General features: G+C 37.3%; 1 protein-coding gene across 1 annotated transcript in view; it reads right to left on the bottom strand.

Annotated features, from left to right (window-relative positions):
- The window catches only part of LOC139475331 (receptor-type tyrosine-protein phosphatase eta-like), a 50628-nt gene that overhangs the window by 15353 nt on the left and 12999 nt on the right, over positions 1-22276 (bottom strand). The window contains exons 13-32 of the mRNA XM_071258556.1: positions 21588-21722; positions 19762-19898; positions 19353-19475; positions 18799-18862; positions 17729-17904; positions 17132-17327; positions 15946-16119; positions 14910-15044; positions 10948-11084; positions 10560-10679; positions 10190-10253; positions 9727-9917; positions 7254-7434; positions 6848-7021; positions 3370-3504; positions 3040-3176; positions 2180-2284; positions 1203-1269; positions 745-909; positions 53-202 (exon numbers count right to left, since the gene is read on the bottom strand). Of these exons, the coding sequence (XP_071114657.1) occupies positions 53-202; positions 745-909; positions 1203-1269; positions 2180-2284; positions 3040-3176; positions 3370-3504; positions 6848-7021; positions 7254-7434; positions 9727-9917; positions 10190-10253; positions 10560-10679; positions 10948-11084; positions 14910-15044; positions 15946-16119; positions 17132-17327; positions 17729-17904; positions 18799-18862; positions 19353-19475; positions 19762-19898; positions 21588-21722 (2766 nt within the window). The remainder of the gene's footprint in view (positions 1-52; positions 203-744; positions 910-1202; positions 1270-2179; positions 2285-3039; positions 3177-3369; positions 3505-6847; positions 7022-7253; positions 7435-9726; positions 9918-10189; positions 10254-10559; positions 10680-10947; positions 11085-14909; positions 15045-15945; positions 16120-17131; positions 17328-17728; positions 17905-18798; positions 18863-19352; positions 19476-19761; positions 19899-21587; positions 21723-22276) is intronic.

Genomic DNA, 22276 nt, shown 5'->3' with positions numbered 1-22276 from the left:
ACCGAAAGAAGTAGTTATCTATTTGAGATTTTTCGTTTTGCAACTTTGTTACCTGTAGAAGCACTCCTCCTTTTCCTAACATGAATCAGGTAGTGTTCTGGGGTGGGGCGGTAAGAACCCTTATACCCGCAATTCTTCCACTTATACCAGTTCTTCCATGTGTCCCAATCCGTCATATTTTCCGGACGCTTTGATGTTTTTTCTATATGCATGGAAAAATTAGTTTGAACATTAATGTAAATGTGAGTCATTCAAACTGGTTGAGCATTAATGTGTACAATTACATATTACTGCAAAAGAGATAGCCATGTAAATAACTAGTTCTCCATGATGATTATGCCATCATGATATTATGCCTTTAGCAGGGTCTTGAGGCGTCCATTCATAAACATCAAATTATCGGTATTTCACCGTTTCGCGTCTCATGTAGTATTCTATATATAACCATTTGACAATTTAAGAAATTAAACAACAGCGCTTTTTTATGTTATTCCTGAAACGCAGTGCCAATAAATATATCTCGACTTTCTGAATTTGGCCTTTTTCGGGGGTTTTCTTTCGTAATATTGGTTGACGTATTGTTTGTGTTTCTAATACGGATACGCACAATCTCACGCACACGCACAGCACAACCACATACTGAAGTTAAGCCTTTACTTGGGGTGTTATAAGATAAAATCTTAACGTCGCGTAAGCAACAATCCCTCTGGTAATTGAGACTAATATATAGATTATTTAGTTTACCATTTTTCTTCATGACAAGAATTCCAGCTTCAATAATTTTCCCATTAGTATCGTCGAGAAGTGTGGTTGAATCAAACGAGACGGTAAAAGATGTGTCTGTGGCAACGTCTTTGCTTTGAGCTGCTGTGCTGATGAATATTTCTGACGAAGTCTTCGTCAGGGGTTCTGTGAACGAAAAAAAATCAGAAATAATAATACATTAGGTATTAATTTTCAAAGCTATGTAATATGATCCGTATTATATTTTATCATAATTTTGTAAATACTCATTTGAATATATTACACGAGGATTAAAAAGGTTCATATTATGGAGACATTATTTTATTTACATGTATAAATTACGTAATACATTGAATACAGTACACACCTGAACCCTGCAGTGTCATTTCATGTTCAGGATGTTATTGTTTATGCAAGCGACTCTCCAAATTGGTCAGCTAAACATGTTTAATACTTACTACCAGCGCGAGCAGGGAACACGTTTGACTGTTTCGTTTTGCCTTTGTACATTGCATTAGCAGAAACCTTTTTAAAAAAAAAACAGACATTACTTAGTGAAATTAAACGCTGGAGTGAAAACGTATTTGTGAAATAGAAATAATGCTGCTTCATATCCACATGTCAACATAAATACAGATAATAATTACCATGACGTCTTGTGCGGGCAAAAGTCGAAATGGACGCAGAATAATTATGTGTCGATAATTGTATAGCTTGTTTCTCACACAGTGAGATAACCTTCCCAAAGGAACATGTTCTGGCTAAAATACCAAAACAAATCATCCGCAAGGTCTAACGGTGGCTATTTGACTTTGAAAGTCTGCCTAGCTTATGCTTGTTACAATCACCTTGCGAACGTTGCCCCTACTAATAACTGCTTCAAACATCTTAATAATATTAGGCAAACAAGCTACTTGAGGATAAACATGTTATTATTCATCGTCCTTGACTGTCATTTCCGACGACAACTGACATAGTATATACCATGCCGTTACACGAGGTTTACCTTCGTTTTTGTGTATATGTATAGAACATATATCACATTCCCCTCTGCGAATGCAATACATTTCAGCATAATAGATGTTTAATGAAGTTTAGGACTCAAACCAACGAAAATATTTAATATATTTGAATGTGTTGATGTACGTGTACGTTTTCGTTGAGATTAAAATTATCGTGTAACAAGATTGGTTCTAGCTCCACAGCAGTATTAACAATTAAAAACTAGTACGATGTCATAAGATCTATTGTTTCATTTCAATGCTGCCCTATAATCACAACCTAATGCAACACTTGATACAAACATCCTGAAAACAACGATGAGCCGAAATATATCCATTGAATATGTGCTATTTAAAGCATGGTGTTAATCCCTTTCTCCCATCCTTTCTGTCGAACAATAAATAGATCACTGTGACAATTACTTAATACGTACATTGAATGTGTAGTTGTATTCTGGTCGTACTGGTAATATGGCTGTATGTGTAGCATTACACGGATCCTCAGGTTCATAGTGGCCATAAACCGTAGGTAATGCTCCCTAGAGATCAACGTAGCATTGTTATGGCAGATTAAGTTTTTTTTAGCTTAGTTAATACACAAACAATATAACTTTAGACCCATGACTTCTCGTTAACCTGAATTGGAACACACGCAAAGGGATATACTAAAATGAAGCATAATACATCATTGAATACACAGTTTTCCTTCCCTTCACCAAGACAAACTTTACTAGATAGGTTTCGTATCGCTTGATGTACTCCGTCTTTCTTTGGACCATTTTCGGAAATGTTTGGAATAAACAATACGGACTGAAGGTAAGCCAAATAAAATAAATAACATTTCCAAAATGTAATAATTTAACTTAGCTTGTCAGGATCGTATTGAAAGATATATATGCGAGTTTTCCTCATGTCTTACGATGAATAACACTTACGCTTGAAAGCCACGCCTGCACTCGCATTTGAAAGATAATACCATTCACATGTACAGTGGAAGACGTTGCATATGTGAATCTTAGCCAAATATATAGTGAGAACGCTTTAGTCTGGCAATTCATTGTTCATCGTCATGATCAGATAATCAGAATTAAGCGATATGTTCTTTGTACGTGTATACTGGCACAAACTAATTTTCATATCTTGATTGAATTGGTACCATCCCTTGGCAAATGCCAAATTCCGTTCTTGCCAATTTGAACCAATTGCTTGACGATCGGATAGAAACATTTTAAAAGACTGTGGAGAATACAGCTTGGGTGGTCGTTTGTATTTTGTTAACATAATGGTACCGTACCGGACCGTAATACTGTATGGTGTAATTGTTGATAAATCCGTTCCTTTCTCTTTCCATGGGACAGTCCCAGGTGAGGTTTACAGCCCTAAAGTTGCCAGGAATCGACGAAACGCTCAAATTCTGTACTTCACAAGGTTCTGTTATGATGTTATGAAATAATACATTGGATTACTAGTATGTACGTATTAAAAGACATTAAGAAGTCTCTACCCGAATACACCAAGGAGTACTTCAACATATTTCCAAGACGTTTATCAAAAGAACAATATGAAGATTTTCAAAGAAGATTATGACAATGTATTGTATCAATATGAGCATAACAACCCTTACTAGATTCTTGGGTGGTTATGTATCTTTCTGAGACCATAGCACGGGAACCTCCTTTATATGTACTAGCTATAATGCTGAACTTGTACCTCCATGAGCTCCATAGACCACCAATGGTTCTTTCAGAAGAACTGTAACCTGAAGGACAGAATTCGAACACACTAATTGGAAGATTTCATTTTGATGTGAAAAGAACATGTCTCATTATTATTTTGTGTTCATGAAAAGTGTTACTGGTGCTCATAGCGGAAATGGTCTCGACACTTTGAACCTACGTATATTTAGGAAATCGTGCCCTGTACTTGGTATGGCGAGCTAATGCTTGAACCACAAGGCTATCCCACCACCCCAAAATAATAAGTAACCCCAACATTATATCATGCGTTTATGTTTCCCTACAAATAATCCTTTCACGGTAATTCTTCGCACAAACTGTATACAAGATTACAAATGCGACTCTTCGTTAAAATCATTTGAAGACGATGTTCCTGTTATTATGGCATGTGCCATTATAATATGACAAGCACTGTTTTTAGCTTTACGGAAACGTGAACGAACAAAATACTGCCTAATATCTGAACGACATGAAATGATATCTAATGGATTTGTATGCTAACATATGAAATCAATATACAATAAGAGTAGCTTGACATAAATGACTAAAATAGAATTTCTTCTGTTACGTCAAGATACGACAGAGAGGAATACACGGGCACAAAGAAAATGGGCATAACTCCGCTGTGCATAGGAGTCCACAGCAGCTCAGCAGTTCACGAGGAACAACAGTTTAAACTAGTCCAACACAAAAATCAATTTTGAAACCGTATACGTTTCGCTATTATCACAAATTATACGAAATGATAAAATCATACAAATTCAAAAGGTATTAATAGCGAAATGGGTGGCCTCATCTAACATGTAAATTAATCCTTAGATTCTACCATTCACCTGATTGAATTTATGACGTACTCGCCCTATCATCAAATGAAATGAAATGCAGATAAATTGACAATGTTTGTTTCATTGTCAACATTGTTATATTGATAAATGTATATCAAACCTAATTTTTGTTCACAGTATGAAAGATCCCACAAACATTTCGCTTTTCTCAGACATAACAAAAAATAACTGTTTTTATCATGTAAATAATGTCTCTTAAACAGATAACAACTTAGATCGTGTATCGTGTATCATAAATGGACAAGAGTGAGTGAATATGGTTTTACACCGCTTTTAGCAATATTCCAGCAATATCACGGCGGGGGACGCCAGAAATGTGCTTCACAAATTGAACAAGAGTGGCATCAATATTACATATATCAAATATTCAGAATATTTTAGAACAAGCGAATATTTTTTCAATGTTGGACATGAATGTCTTCATTATTACATGGTTGTTTCTTGTCATCCTGTTAATCAGAATTACACAATGAAAGATGCGAAAAAAGCGCCTCTTGAAAGGAATTATCAGGACACATGTATGTAATGTATGAGATGTCACGTTGTCATTTACTTTTTAACAATTATTATAGAAATAATGTCAGCAGTTTAACACATTGTGATTACAATCTTTCAAAAAAGGGTGTAACTATTGATCACATCATATAAAGCCACAGGAGTAATTCGAAATTCGTTTGTGACGAAACTCGCACCTGGAGAATTGTTTGACATCAATGTTTTGCAAAACATCCAACACAACTTTTTTAAATCCTTCTACAATGCGTGCTTATATACATTTAATAAAAATATTTTCCATTTTGTTGAAGTATTATATTCAGTTTTAGTTCTAACATGAAATAAAATGACTATTCATTTACCTGTTTACACTCCAAAGGAAATACTACCATTATGTAGTCACATATACCTCAGTGGGCTAGCACTGTAAATCCGGCATAAGTCCGGACTAGAACAAGCAGCAACACACACACGACCAAGCACGTCGCTCTTTGCGTGTAATAACGCGGCGCAAAACCCAATTTAACCACACCTCACCTCACCTCACCTCACCTCACCTCACCTCACCTGATTTCGCTTGATTTTATGTGGACCATTTGTATTTGTGACAAAGACAATTTGTCATTTGATGCCAAAATGAATGCGTAATTCAGGGATGAATGGATTGCAACTTTTGAAAGATAAGTGAAACATGATTTCACGAACCAATGGCGGAAAGTTCACGTCGGTATTCGTGTTCATTTATTTTCTTAACATACAAAACGTTTCAATGGTTACAGGCGACGTTTCAGAATGATCTTTAGTATAATTTATACTTATGATCACAAATATGCTGTTTTTGTTATTGCTTTTTCTGAATAAATATTCGATATTTGGATTTCACAATATACACAGAATAACGCCGTGGATGGTGTTTTATCGAAAGATTAACAGTAGTGATATTTGCGATGGTCGTTTTAAGAGGTCGTTCTCAGTAATGTTGCTGATTATATCACAGAACAGAAAATTCCCTGCAGAAATCAATACTGAGAAGCGTATGTGTGTGCTTGATGTCTTTTAAGTTTTATCAAACTTGAGGATAAAGTGAGGATTGAAGAGGAGGGACAAACATGTTCCTGTGGCATCCAGGGGGTTAAACGCGTCACATAGTTACAAGAAAAGAGCCAAAGAGAGATATACACAAGTACGCACACATGTTGTTCTTCATTGAGATCATAAATGATTGGTATAAAGAGGATGTTCCATGTGTCTCTTGAAATCTCATGTTTCTCTCATCTCGTGACTGGGGAAAAGGAGTCATTGTCTACCGGAAAATTAAATTATTTCATTACAAATGTAAAACCTTGAAACGTAATTTATTCCTACCTAACACATAGGGACGGTTCACCATCCCGTGGATTTGCAACTTAAAAAAAAGTTTCGTCTTTGCAAAATCTTAAAAAATATAAACAAAAGTCTAAAAAAAATATTCAGAGTCATGAACATTCTTTAACATACATTTCTATATGATTATATATAAAACAGTTATATATTACAGTTTATAACGAAACATTTTCAAGAGAATTTCACACGGCAAGAAGTGATATTAACTCTATAATGACAGCTGTCATTTTTTTGGCTTGTCAATGTGGAACTAATGTTAGAAGGACGTCAACAGTTTTTGTACGGGCTTGACACTAACGATAAAGGGAGACAATTCAACAGGAGGCAACTATTGTATTACAATAGTTTCGTCAAAGCGTTCACTGTTCACTGCAGTGGAATATCAAGAATTATGTTCACTGCAGTGAAATAACAAGTGTTATGTTCACTGCAACGAAAATATTACTTTTCTCAACTTCAGAAAACTCAGTCTTTCACGCTGAATATTACTGCAGTGGAATATAAAGAATTATGTTCACTGCAACGAAAATGTTACTTTTCTCATCTTCAGAAAACTCTGAAGTACTGATGTATATAATAAAAGTCAATATATCTTTTATATTGTGGTTATTTGTTGGGTGTGTTGTGACCTTATATATCATACCGTTTACAGTTACGTTTTCCATGTTCTCGAACGTTGAAGATTGTCTTCCCGTAGCCTGCTGTACGAGGATGGTGTAATTCGTAGGTCCGGACTTCTGATCTGGGGGTGTCCAGGTAACCTTCACCGCCGATGCGTTAAACACAGTCACAGAGATTTGTGTAGGCATCGCGGGGACTAGTCGGATGGAAAAGTATGATTAATGCAACACACATACGCCACATACGTGTCAAGTCATCAGCCTTGTAGGATGGTAATGGATGTCATACATATTTTATTTTTGAAATGTTCATTCCAATGAATTATTACCACTCAAAAATTACATAAGGTTTCATCTCACATCCAGTGGTGAAAATAAGTCGACATTGTGCAATGTGAATGGAATTGATACAATATTTAAGGTGTTTACCATCAATGTCTGTCCGCATAGCAAGGGAAGTGTTAATCCCGATGCTGAAGTTATTGACAGCAGCCACGGTGATGGTGTAGTTAGAGAACGACAAGAGAAAGGTGACGTTATAGTTGGTGAGAGACGTTTCCGGTCTTTGTATACTGGCACGTCGGGAAATATTACAGTTTTCATCCTCTACCTGAACAAGCCAATAACATGTATGATTCAAAAACGAAGGAAGAAATGTTGATAGTCAGGAAAATTGTGAATATATGGACTGCTAATCAATGGACAAATAGACCGGAGTTATCAATATACTCTGAAAAAAAAGAAACGCAAAACGGATATTTGTGGCCATTAAAGCAAAATTAGCTTACCAAGAGGTGCAAAATGAAGAGGTTCAATGTGTTATAGTGTCAGTGGTAAATTTCCCGCCTCTAAATGATCACAACAAGGACATTCAAACCAAAAGTCGGGAAAGACATACGATTCGGAACAAAACGCACCCAGTGCATTAAGCAAAGGACCATGGAGGGTATTAAAGTGCAGGGGTTGTGGTTGCCTGGCATCTGCGTCAATCGAACAGTGACAGTTCAACAACATGCTAAGATTAAAAGAAGTACAAAGAAACAACGTCATAGGACGCTTGCAGGCAGGGGAATCCCGATCAGCTGTAGTCAGGGTTTTCAATGTAGCGCCTAGCACCATCACAAGACTGTGGGGTCGGTTTTAACAGCATGGGTCAATACGTGATCGGCCACGGTCGGGACGACCAAGAGTTACCACCCCCGCCTAAGATCGCTACATCCGACTTCGCCGCCTGCGCCCCAGATCTGAACCCGATAGAGCACCTGTGGGATGAATTGGATAGACGGCTACGCCGACGTCAACCACAACTCCATACGTTGCAGCAGTTGGCTTTTGCGTTGCAGGCCGATTGGGCTACCATTCCCAAGGATGTGATTCGCATACTCGTCTCTTCCATGGGCAGGAGATCTCAGGCCGCTATCGATTCCAACTGGGGACATACACGTTATTGATGATAGCTGACCTTCACCTTGGACTTTTCCTATGTACTGATAACTGAGATGAGATGTGTTCTCTCCACAAAATCAGGCTTTGCGTTTTGTTTTTTGAAGAGTATACATCTGTTTTAATATCTCAGATGTACATTTGTATTTTGTATCCAAAAGGGATACATCTATTTCACTATTATCTAACATTCAATTCACCAAATCTTTCAACTTTCGATTTGAGAGGAGCATGTTAGCATGAAATGGGACAATAAGTTGAGTTGGCAAATTGGCGGATTTACACTTTCCAAATCATTATTACACACATGCCCTTAATATCGATACTACTATCAATATATGTGTGGTACATAAATGATGGGCTTCACACATACGCCATGTTTGGAAATGAACCCGCGCGTGACGTATGAATGATTAAACCCCAAGCTACCCCACTGCATGCCCCAAAAGACTTTTAGCTAAGGAGACATCAGTTCAAAGACAGGAGAGATGTGTACAAGAGCATATAAAACATATAAATACTGTAAATTATGAATTGAAAGAGACACGAAAATAATACGAGCTGAAATACTAAAACAAAAATGTATCACTAAGTTAATGCGAGACACCCTACGTCCGATGTTTAATTAAAACAGGATTATATTGCTATGATAAAGAACATCACGTATTCTTTGACCATATGGAAATGGTCACGAAGCGCCTGTGGTCTGACAGATCCAACTTCGACAACACCATCATTCCATCATTAAAGCCTAAAATCGTTTGATCAAGTGACCAGTGGCCGTGGGATAAAGCGAAACTGAAACAGCCATCATTCTCCAGAAACACGTTCTAAGGTCGCCAAGTGTGCTTCGGAACATGGCAACACAGGCACTGCTAAGCATTTCATTAAGCCTGCACATTCTTTTAGATCGAGTCTAGAAGAATTCGTGCATGCAGAGACGTGGCTTTGTTAAATGCAAAGCAACGAAACGGAAGTGCCAGGAAGAGTTTATTATAAGTGTAGAGGAGACATTCAAAATGAATTGGTAATAAACTTTGGCCAGGCCAGCGTGAAGAGCCCTCTCGCTTCAAACTCAGTACTCGCAAATCAGGGTTAACTTAGTTTCAATTTTATAGATTCAACATAATTGACTTTACCACATACTAGCTATGGTATTACATCACCATCATGTTTTCCACTTTGTTTTCCAATTTTACAAAATATCATAGCAAATGTAAGTATTTGTTTAATATAGTTCTTATCTATGGATTTTAATATAGTGCGGCTTGAATGCAGTAGAACGTAGAGTGATGTAAAAAATGACATCCTTTTTCACGCTGAGACATATGGACAAGACAATAATTAAAGGTCCGGACACTCGGATATGTTTTGGCTGAGCATATCCCTCGGTAACTACGGACAGAGGGTAGTAAAATCAGGTACCAAGATACTGCTACAATTATTCTTAAGGACTCACGCTGAAGTTTCCATTAGATTGGCAGTCAGTACAGACAATGTACACAGCCTGCTGACACGCTCCGTCTTCTGTGTGGACATGCAGGACATATCCCAGGATGAAGCCATTGGGAAATCTGGGAGGCTTCCACGACAGACTGATGGAGCTGCTGCTGGTGGACGTACACGTAAAATCTGATACATTTCCTGGCTCTGTTGAACAATGCATATACGGCAGTGAGACGATTAACTTGTTATTGATAAATACAAGTACATACTATATTGAACTCAACATACGTACATCGAAAGATTAAAGGAATGGTCTTTAATGGGATAAACATTTATACCATGGAGGCACTTCTATTGTATTGGTACAACCGAATGACAGTGTTTTGAATGGTTACAATTCACACTTAAATGAAAGTTGCATGTACGATACAAGTTATAAGTATTGTATGCGATTGAAATGTCGGAAACATACGTACGCCCAACTTTTGCGACATGATATTCAGTTGTTTCATTCCCAGCATACGAATCATGAGCTACAACCTGTAATTGAAAGAGGATGTAATGTTCAGTTTGCTAGAAATATATAATATATGATAAATATCCAGAAACGAGCCTACAAAGCCGATTTAACTACCTTTTTCTGATATGCATTTTTCATATGATGCCAGTTGAACACATCTGATGCCAGGCTTAACGTATGTACAAGTGATACGGCAATTATCAAATATCCAAGTACAGTATGTTGGTAACGTGGTGTCCAACAGAACAGTGTCACCGAATGGAATTCAGTCATGAGAGATACAAGTATTTAGCGGTAACTGGAGGACACAGTTCGCCCTAACTCACCAAGAACATGTAGTGTGCTTCAGCCGTCACGGGTACAACCCGTGAGTAGTTACAGTTCGACTTTTGAGCAGAAATGTTCAATCCTTTATGATTTGCTGTCACGTTGTGGGTATATTCTCCCTGTCAAAATGCAAAAACATATTCGCACACAGTCCACATAATAATCGCACACAGTACATATAATTTAAATTTACTTGTACTGAATATCCATTTCATTCATAAATCTTTCTCAAATTGTATACAAATTATTTATAATAGTGGACAAAGGCAGGATTGGGATAAAGTAAACGTGTACGTCATACCTACGCCTTTCTGATAGTAATATAATATGTTCCTCTGCACAGTACTATTTAAACTGAATGATATTTTTACCATCAATAAGACATACCTGAGCAATATACGACAGTATGTAATATTTAATGTCGCCGTGTCTTTCTGTTTCGTTGGGACAGGAGAAGAAGACTTCCAAACTCGTGAAGTTGCCTGGAATCTGAGCGATGTGAAGATTCTCTACTTTTCCAGGAGCTATTAATAAAACACGCTCTTTATTCATAACAGTAAAAATATAATCTCAGCTGAAAGCATAGTCGATTGTATGGTTCCGACTACATCATGAGCACGTGTTTATGAATCACTCTCAAAATGTGATAACAAAACAATCGAAATACACGGGTGCGTTAAAGGATGCCGTCGAAAACAGGTGTCTTGATTGCCCTCAAAATATGTGTTACTTCAGTAAGTGATGTAATTATATTCAGATTGTAATCATTTCAGTTTCATTGAAAGTGCATCGAGTTATGCAAAATGTTAACATAATTATTAAAATTAGTAAACTATATTAGTATTAATCATGAAACGATTCAAAATAGTATTTATGCTAAAAAGCTGTGGATATTCGGATCTGCAAGACTTTGTCACTTTGGACAGCATTTCTACTTGGTGAGGGAGGAAAGACCGCAATGGTACATTGTACATGTCACAGTTTGGTAAAACCCACGAGTACCTGTACGGTTTAGCAAGAATTAGAATATAATGAGGGCGAATCTGGGGCTCGAAAGCACTTTCATAGGATTACGACAGGAACTGATGTGCGACAGTATATGCACCTGCCTTGTGTATTGCAAAATCAGATTCACTTAAAGACCCAGGATTTCTCACTAAATACGTTACAAAACTGCAACGGGTCTGAATTAAGTCAAATATTTTAAAACAAATAACATTGATTGTTGTGATTATCATATCTGTCCTTCTCCCCGAGGTCAAGTTGTCAGGTGAATCTATTGACAGCATTTGAATTGGTGAATGCTTCGCATTTTACACCACCGCCTTCACGTGTAGCCGACGACGAGCTGCGATATTGAGAAATTACTATACGAGTGTCTGTCAGATGTCATTGATCTCACAACGAGTTGTTTGAAAACGTATCTAACGAGCTAAAGCGAGATTGATTCGCTTTGAAACAACGAGTTGTAAGAGAAATGGTATCTTACAGGCCCGAGTGCAGTAATCTGTTTCGTGCACACCCGAGTTAATATTTTTCACCTAAATATTTTTACCAAATATGTACAATATCTGCATGACATCACTTCCGGTGACCGACTTTTACAAAATGGCGTGTTCACTGACAACAGTAGCGGGACTTATAGAGATCATTTTCGTTGATTGAGAATCGTATATACATAAATGTGTCATGTAAGTAATTAGAAACAATCAGACAATCTATGTACTGCTATTTAATTTATGTTTTCCAGTGCAACCAAGAGAATTAGTTGTGCGTGATTTTGCGTCAGTCATTGCGTTACAGAAAACGGAAACCTTTACGATTTCTGTTAGTGAGTGAGTAAGTAGTGAGTATGGTTTTTACGCCGTTTTTAGCAATATTCCAGTCATATAACGGCGGGTGACACCAGTAATGGGCTTCACACATTGTACCCATGTCGGGAATCGAACCCGGGTCTTCAGCGTGCTGAATGAACGCTTTAACCACTAGGCTACCGCCACGATTTCTGTTAGATTTATCTGATCATTTTAATGTATATATTTGTAATTCCAATATTTGTGCTACGATACTCTTCCCGTGAATATTCTCAAACGCGTGAGCCATTGTATGCAACAATTCGACAAATGGATCTTTCAAAATAGGAGAAAATGCTACAGTGTAAAATTTGAATTTTGCTTTGTTGATATTTCAAAAAGTACAGTTTTCGTTTCCACACCTAATCTATTTCGCTTGATTTCGCTTGATAATTAGCATTGGTGGCAAAGACCATTAATATTTGAGTATCGCAGATGAGTTTGAAATATAGGTGAGCTGATAAGCGTCCCATTACCAGCATACATGTACGTGGAACGTGCCTTTGTAAACACTATCCATATATGGCGGAAACTACTCCTCGTGTTTTGCGTGTTTTCCAAAAATCGGCAACGTTTCAGAATTATCATTAGGGATTTAATGAAAAGCAGATACCCTTGATCACTAAAATGCTATGTTTGAAATTCAATTCTTCAAGTAAGTAAATATCCGATATTTAGATTTCTAAACACATAGTTAATAACGCCGCAAATGGTGATTTAGCGAGATTTACAATGTATCTTATTTTCAGAGGTCACTTTCAGTAATTTTGCTTTGCCTAAAACGACAGTGGATGATATCACAGAAGCGGGAATTCAAAACTGTGAAGTCAGTTTGGTGTACTTTTGAACATTATATTCCACATCGAAGTGAGGATTGAAGAGGAGGGACATTTATGTGGCTGTGGCTTCCAGGGGGTTTACACTCTAACAGGCATAACGTTCAACACAGACGTAGATGAACATTTGACTGAAGCACGAGAAACTTTTCAAAAGCTTACAATCAGGAAAGTCCGTTACAATCAGACCTTAGGTCATCACCATGGAGTAGCCATTCACGGGCCTGGAATTATCTCAAATGGGTTTCTCACCCACAGGTGTGTAAGAAAAACTAGATACTGATGAAGGTGATGTTAAAACCAAAACAATATCAATCAGTCAATAAGTCTGTTCTCATGATCATGTTCATTGATTTGTAATTCATGTTCACGAACTCTTAATCATTCTCGCCATTTACAGACGTTACTGCGTTAAGATCATTCATAGACGTGCGGGACAGGGTATTTGAGCAAACCAGATGTCAGTTTTTAAAGCGACTGCACATCATTATTTTACCTCAATTCGGATATTTCGAATCAAATTTTAACAAAAGAAAATCCACACAGAACACAAATATTCTTTCGATGGAACCCCTTTCATGGGAGTAGATGTCGTGATGTTTAGAAACAACTTAGTGTATTCACAACAAAAAAGCGCGGCTTTTTTCATTTATTTTCGGAAGATGGCAATTTAATTTCGATATAGACAAGTTGGAAAGGCAGGTCGCAATGTTTTGCTCACTCGTACCGATAATTTAGAACCTTCGACGCTAAGTGGTTGATTACAAACTTCACCTGACACTACTTCATTGGAGGTGTCCTCAGTTCGTCAAACAGAGAGGTTGTCGCATCTTAGTAAATGATGCGATTATAATTACAGGGATTATGTGTGGTTATTATGATGCATGCATGTATATGAATACATTGTCTGCCTCTGACCCTGTCTGTAAGCATAATGTATACGGGTATGTATACGTTAGTGTATGTGTGTAAATATGTGTATGTGTTATATGTAAGTGTGAACATATGTATATATTCTAGTATATGTATGTGTGGCGTAAACTTGCATGTGTATTTGTGCTCATGTATTTTTGTATCAATGTGTATATACAAGTAAATATATTTCTCTGTGTTATATTATCATATAATGGGTAGGTTTCTCTGCAGGATAAAGCCAACGGATAAAAAGGATATCCGTTCGGGTAATATGTGGATGGAGTTGCAAATATCAAAGGTCAAATAGGGACTACTTTCACGGTTTACAAACAAACATTGCGTCATTTGGCGATCGAGTCAGAATGAACCATCGGGAATCTGGAAAAACTACGTGGATAATTGATATCATTATCAAAAGAACAGTCTAATATACTGAAAATCAGTGTCTGACTGTGACGTAGCTGAGGCGTTTTACAAGTTTGGGCAACTTTGGAGATATAAATTGCGAAACAATTTTGCGAGGGCAATAGTCCCAGCCAAGCAGGATCAGTAGGTATATCTGTGCTTGTAGACATCTGCGGATTGGAACCTTTGTGTGAATATATGTATGTACATGTGTATACATATGCATTATCAATGTCCTTACATGTGCATTAAGGTAAGGGCCCCCTAAGTTGTATAACCTTTGCCCAATCCCGTTGACCATATATGTCAATAAAATATGTTTAAAACAAACAAAACAAACCTGACTCCTCTGTCCTGACAGTTCTGTTCAGAGACACGACACTTGAGTTGCCAACTGGAGTAGCTGCTGTGATGCTGAAGTTGTAGTTCCAGTAGCTCCGGAGACCCTCAACCAAGACGGATGTATTATGGAAACCTGAAGTGTAATAAGGTGTGAACATAATGTAGAGAAATGTTTATCAATCCTACCCGCGCATAGTTATCAAAGACCAGGTGTGTTTTATATGATGATGACAAATGTTCAATTCAAAATGTTCATCTTAATGCATGCTAAGTTACATTTACGTTATGGTTGCAAACTACTTCATGAACAAAGTAAACAGTATATAGGTAGAGGTATCATTATAGAGTCATAGATTAGCACACTGAATGAAGATAATCCAAACATCAGGTGACAGGAAGGAAATTATCGATGATTGACAGACCCGAGCATTAAAACCGAACGCGATATTTGTCACATGTAAATGGACACCATAGATACTTTGTAATTGTTTATGGTTTGGGAGATGCTGTCATACATATATCTAAATGGCACGAGTCATTAAATTCACAAGTTCTGAAAAGAAAGGTGTCAAACCGTTAACAACCACAAACACCCAGTCAGAAAAGTCGATAAACACACTGCTTTGCCACAACGATACACAAATTACAATGTTCTGGCTGCAGCGGGGTCCGATGTGGGGTAAGTGTCAAGTTAAGTAACACACTATCAGACTAGTCCCCTACAAATAACTCAAGTTACACGGTTTTCTAACCAACACCGGCCGTCTATCTGCTGATGCGGTTCAATCAAAGTACGACATCTAGACAGGTATGTGGACAAACAAAATTAAATGTTTGCATATTTTAGCCGACTGAATTACACACCCCTCAATATAGGATCTTAATAATCAAATGCATTTCCTCTTCAACTGTATCAGGAAGCTCGCAAGTATGTGGTAATGTTACTTGAAGAAACTGTATACATTATTTACACACTGATATGTCTTGTCATTTCATGATAAGAACAAACTACAATCGTAATTTACAAAACATACCAGTGACAGTGACAATCTCTTTCTCTTCGAAACTATCCAGGTTAAGTTGAGTCTCTTCCCCAACTCTGATGTAGTAGGTTGTCGGTCCGTCTTGGTGTACCGCTGGGGACCAGATCAGGGTCACACTTGACGAGCTGTTCACAAAGGCCCTCAACTTCTTTGGCGGTGATGGAACTACAAAAACAAAATATTGACATGTCGGGTATATACAAGGTTATAGCTTGTACACACTAGGCTGTCGCTCTAAACGTCACTACTTGTATAAGATATGAATATATCTATATCTATGTATATCTATGTATATCTATGTATATATATATATATATATATATGTGTGTATGTGTGTGTGTTCGTGTATGTGTGTGTGTGTGTGTGTGTGTGTGTGTGTGTGTGTGTGTGTGTGTGTGTGTGTGTGTGTGTGTGTGTGTGTGTGTGTGTGTGTGTGTGTGTGTGTGTGTGTGTGTGTGTCAAAGTCGCCCTCAGCAATATATGTTCACCTCTTTTGACCTGCATTGGTTACTGGGGACTGAATCTAGACTTAAATCCAATCTATGTGAATCATAATATTATAGATGAGATGATCATGATATGCCAATATTTCCTATATTAAGTGGGTAATCTACAAAGTGCCGTTTTACTTTCCTAACGGAAAGCCATTAGCCAAGAAAAAGTATGATATGTTAATGATAGTTACATGTATCCTTGGTGGATGAGGAGAGAACACTAACAGAATCTATTAACATGCATTCATTTTATATATTATTCTGCAGTGAGATCGTTAAAAGACAAGCCAACTGTGTTTTGAAATTTGCGTTAGTCTAACGGTAGATTAGGTATGTCTTAAGTTTGAACCGATAACATTGCCTACACTATTTAAGTTAAAAAAATTATAAGATTATAGCAGTGAAGTCGCAGATGCCACTGTGAAAATATCTGAATCTGTCAAAGATCTTGAATTGTAAATTGATGCCAGCTTATCCATCGAGACTCGAGCAAATCGTCAGTGCGAAACCTGCCCATTCAATCTCCGTGCTATCGATAAAAACTGACAGTATCTTACAAAGCCACACGTGCACTTCTTCGAGTTTTCTGAAATAGATACCTGATTTTTATCATAGTTTGACCAATCAGAATCAAGACTTCTTCAGTGTCATGGTAGAAATAGCATTAACTTCATCACACTTACCAGTAATGTTTGTTTGGACAGAAGTTTTCTTCTCCTCCCCTGTTCCGTTTATGTTAACACAGGATATTACTATTGTGTAGTCAGTGTAGGACTTTAAGGCTGTAATATTGTAGTCATATTGCTTATTTCCGTCGTGGTTGACAACAGCCACACTACTCGTATTTGAAGTGTCAACTGCTTTACATACGTGCTCCCCCTGTAACATGAAATAACACATATGGATTTATCCCCAGACAGAATCTTAGCAATTATACCTTTACTGTGTAGTATTGTACGCTTTCGTTCTCTTCTTTACACTATTCATTTTATTGTGGACGACAAACGTGGGTTAATAGCCATAACACATTTATATACATGTACTTCCATTAAGGCAGTATGAATTTATCTTTCATATCATGATGTGATCAGAAAATGCGGAAGAGCAGCGGTACCATTCGTATATGAAGTGTCAACTGCTTTACATTTGTGCTTCGCCTGTAACATGAAATAACACATATAGAAATATCCCCAGACAGAATCATAGCAATTATACTGTCACTGTGTAGTATTGTAAGCTTCATCGGGAAAGGAGGAAGAGTAACCAGTGGTTATGCTCACGCCTACCTTAGGCTGGTCACAGGTTACATGTATAACTTGGTCACGTTTGTTGTCGGATGTAACGGTAATCAGATACCCAAGGATGTTGCCATTTGGACGTGATGGCTTGGTCCACTGTATAGTTATAGAATGTGCCGTTGTTTTCAGTACGTCCAAACTAGCCACGGGACCAGACTCTAGGGAAACGTACGAATTCATGTTATGCATATATAAGACTCGGACCTATGAACAAAATGTCTCATTCATTTCATTTTGAGAAGTCAAGTGTATTATAATGCCACGACTACAATTAGATATCCGGTATGTACTCGCAGTCCTTTTGCACACTCACCATATGTGCCAAAATACATTTACAATATATACAAGGCGGACTGAATCTGTTAATGGTTCGTGCACATTGTGGGAGAGCATCTTTACAGAGGGGTGTTGAACGTTTACGATTTAGGGACCCATGTTGGCCGCGGCTCTTGACAATATGACAACGTAGATTATAAAACAATTTTTGAATGTTTATCGACTCAGATATGTCCTACATATACATACTGCATTAACAATGGATTGTATGAAATAGGAAATATATGAATTTGGTGAATCGGTACAGTATACCGATTTCCATCAAAAGTTTCATAAATTCATATTTCTCTTAGAGAATATATGAACACTTGAGGACACCTGAAGCTACATATATAACATAAACACTGCGAATGTAGTCAAATATGGCTGCAAATACATTCACCTTGGCGTCGTGTGTCTGTGTCAAGACAATTGAATTACAGGACATGCTATGTTTGTATTAAATCTGTTGGGAGATGTTTTCGGTCCTTTAAAATTGAGCAAACATGTACACAGATTAAGAAGGTTGTGTTGGCAACTCTCCGTTGGAACGTCAGGATTTCATTTTGGGGTTTCCTCTTACATCAAGCTGATACGCTGTTCAAAGAGGAGTTCAGCCAAACTCACTCCCTCAGTGCACTAATTGAACAAACTTAAACATTAGTTGACCTTTCACTTTAAAAACAATTATCATCACGATGTAATCAAATATTTACACATGAAACAGCAAAACCTACCTCCTGTAAGTGTTGTATAATCCTTTACAGAAATTGTTCCATTGTCATTGTTGAATGCTTGTACCTATAATCAAATCAAGTTTATCACTAAGTTTTTGGTGGAGCTAAGTTAAGGAATATGTACAAGACGTTTTACTCTGAGAGTGCCTAACATGAATTGTATAACAAATTTATACTGAAGGATGATGTAGTGTTCACTTTGCTTGAAATACATATCATAAATACCAGTACCCATTCTACAAGGGTTTTTTTACTTTAGGATGTAACTACCTTTTTCTGAAACCATTATCCTTCACATATGTATATAAGATCAAGTTCAACAATTATCAAGTACCTCGTCATTTAAGTACAGCTATTTGGACACGTGGTGTCCTACTAAACAGCATACAGAATGCAGTTGGACTTAATCCACAAGAGAAGTATGTGGAATCATCTGAGATATTTAGTGCTTAGTTACTTTGGGTTATAAAGGTATTTAAGGGGAACGGGATGATTCACATACGAGAAAATACAATAATTAACCTTCTTTCTACACACAGTTTACCCTAACTCACCGAGAACATGTAGTCCACTTGTGCTGTGACGGGTACAACCCGTGAGTAGTTACAGTTCGACTCACGTTCAGCTGGAATCTTAAATCTCTGGGGATTTTCTGTCACGTGGTGATTATATTCTCCCTGTCAAAATGTAACAAAATAAACACACACGATATATATTTTTTTCAATGCGCATGCAGTCATCATGAATACCCATCCTGTTCATAAACCTCCTCACCAATTGTGTCTATAAACTGCCGGACAAAATAAAGTATACACTTGAAACTTAAGGCAAAGCAGTATATGTTATCGAGTCAGGTTTGAGCTGTAATAAACTTAATGTTACTATTCTACACGTTTTTGTAACGAAAGTTATAAAATCTGATCAAGTGTAATTATACTTTTATCATTCAGAAGACGTACGTACCTGAGCTTCATACGACAGTATGTAATATTTAATGTCGCCGTGTCTTTCTGTTTCATTGGGACAGGAGAAGAAGACTTCCACACTCGTGAAGTTGTCTTGAATGAGATTGATGTGAAGGTTTTCTACCTTTCCAGGAGCTATGAATGAAACACGCTCTTTATTGAAAACAATACAATCTGAAAAAGACTGTCGGAAATAGTTTTGTTGATTGTCCTAAAAGAATTGTTATCTCAATAAGTATTGTAATTATAATACAATAAATTAGATAGATATTAATTCTCTGAAAGAAAGTGATGAAGTAGCAGCTCTAAATCCATATTCATGAAACAATTCAAAATAGATTTTATACCAAAACACATGATGTCCTATCAGTTGATTGTATATTCGGCCCTGAAGAGTGAGTTTTAGTTTGATGTCGTGTTGGACAGTATTTCAGCTGGGTGGGAGAAAGACCGAAGTGGTGGAGGTCGCAGACGTCAACCGCTTTGGTGAAACTGGCGAGGACGGGTATGGTCTTGATGAACCAAAAAATTATAATCATGGCGAATTCAGTTCTACCACAGTTGTCAGACACCCTAGTTGTCAAAAAGGAAGAAGGGATGTGATGATAAGCTTGGTCTACCTACCTACAATGGATCAGCACAGATTGTCTCAGAGAATCTCAATTAAAACATCGTACTAATCATATCGTAAAACATTTTAATAATTTTCCCATATCATATGAAACAATTAAATATTATACTTGAAAATAACTTCCATGTTTTACATAGTTTAATCCTGTTCTCGAGAAAATAAAATGACATAGTAAGTATGCATATGTCATGAAAATGAAGCAGTTTTGTTTTAAAAACAACAGTTTGTGTTTTATCTCCTGCCTTGTTTGGTTTAGTCTATTGCATTGGAAAGATCTCAGCCGATGGATTAGTAATCCACTAAACCATGACCTATGTGATTATGATCTGTCTGACTAATGGGGAGAGACATGAGATTCGACCTCACTTCCATAGGTTTATGAAACGCACTAATGTGCAACAGTATACGTGCCAGCATTTCAACTTGGCAGGTCAAGAGAGACCAAAGTGATAAAGGTCAAAGACACTAATCGTTTGGTAAAACCCGTGAGCAACGGTACAGTTAAGCAAGAATTATAATGAGGGCGAATCTGGTATTCGAACCCACTTTCTCGGGATTATGGCAGAAACTGATGTGCGACAGTATATGCACCTGTCATGTATTTTGCAAAAACAGGGTCACTTAATGAACCAGGACTTGTCACTAAATATATAACAAAAATGAACGGGTCTGAAAAAATCAAATCTTGTAATACAATTAAGATTAATAGTTCTGATTGTTATATTTTCTTCTCCACTGAGACCAAGTTGTCAGCTGAATCTTCTGACATAGTTTTTTTAATTCGTGAATGCTTTACAACATTAGTAAACGTCTTCAACCTGCCTCAGTGTGGCCATTCACATGTAGCTGTGATATAAATTAGATATGATGTAAGATTGATGTTAATATCAATCAATCAATAAGTCTGTTCTCATGTTCACTGATTTCTAATACATTTTTAAGAACTCTCAACCATTCTCGCCATGGACAGAGGTTTTACACTTTATATGTTGCCCGCGACATATATTTATTGCTCTCTGAATTAGCGTGCATGTATTGCAGACATACAACATGTCAATCTCATTCAAATCAGATATTTTATTCCGATACGACATGAGTTCAAATCTGAGGACACCTTCACAGAAGAGCGCGACAAGTGATCCCTGAGCGGCGTAGAACAGACTTGATGTCATAATGATTATGTTATTTTATACCTGATTCGTTTGTCCTGACAGTTCCGATCAGAGACACGACACTTGAGTTGCCAACTGGAGTGGCTGCTGTAATGTTGAAGGTGTACTTCCAGTAGCTCCGGAGACCCTCAACCAAGACCGATGTATTATCAAAACCTGAAGTGTAATAAGGTATGAACATAATGTAGACAAATGTTTATCAATCCTACCCGCGTATTGTTATCAATGACCAGATTTTATATAATGATGACAAACGGTTGTAACCAATACAACATAAAAAATTTAATGCACGCTAAGTTACTTTTACGTTATGGCTGCAAACCGCTTCATATTTGATATGAAGAAAATAAACAGAAAATTATTAGTCAGGATTTTGGTAGATGTATAGGTATCGAGCCATAAATTAGCAATTGTATCAGGAACCTCGCATGTGTACCCCATTCTAATCATGAGGTAACAGCCCCGCATCTAACCCGGACTAATAAACTCATAAATCGTCGGCGCAAGGTTTGTACTATAAAATTGTATAGACGGAGTTGGTTACCACCTAGTTGTTTGGTTCCCTCCCATCAGTCGAACAGGCCATTTGTCATACACCTTGTTATTGCCAATCGTCATGCAGTTGAGTAGGAGGGTAATTAGAGCACTGATCTCACGCTGTAATGGTATGACCCAACACCCTGAGTTAAGGTCTTTGTTACAACAATGTT

This window comes from Haliotis cracherodii, unplaced genomic scaffold (genome assembly GCF_022045235.1).
Source record: "Haliotis cracherodii isolate W230 unplaced genomic scaffold, xgHalCrac1.p SCAF_3, whole genome shotgun sequence".
NCBI lineage: Eukaryota > Metazoa > Mollusca > Gastropoda > Lepetellida > Haliotidae > Haliotis > Haliotis cracherodii.
The sequence above is the reverse complement of the archived record's forward strand: the minus strand, read 5'-3'. Positions and strand labels throughout refer to the sequence as shown.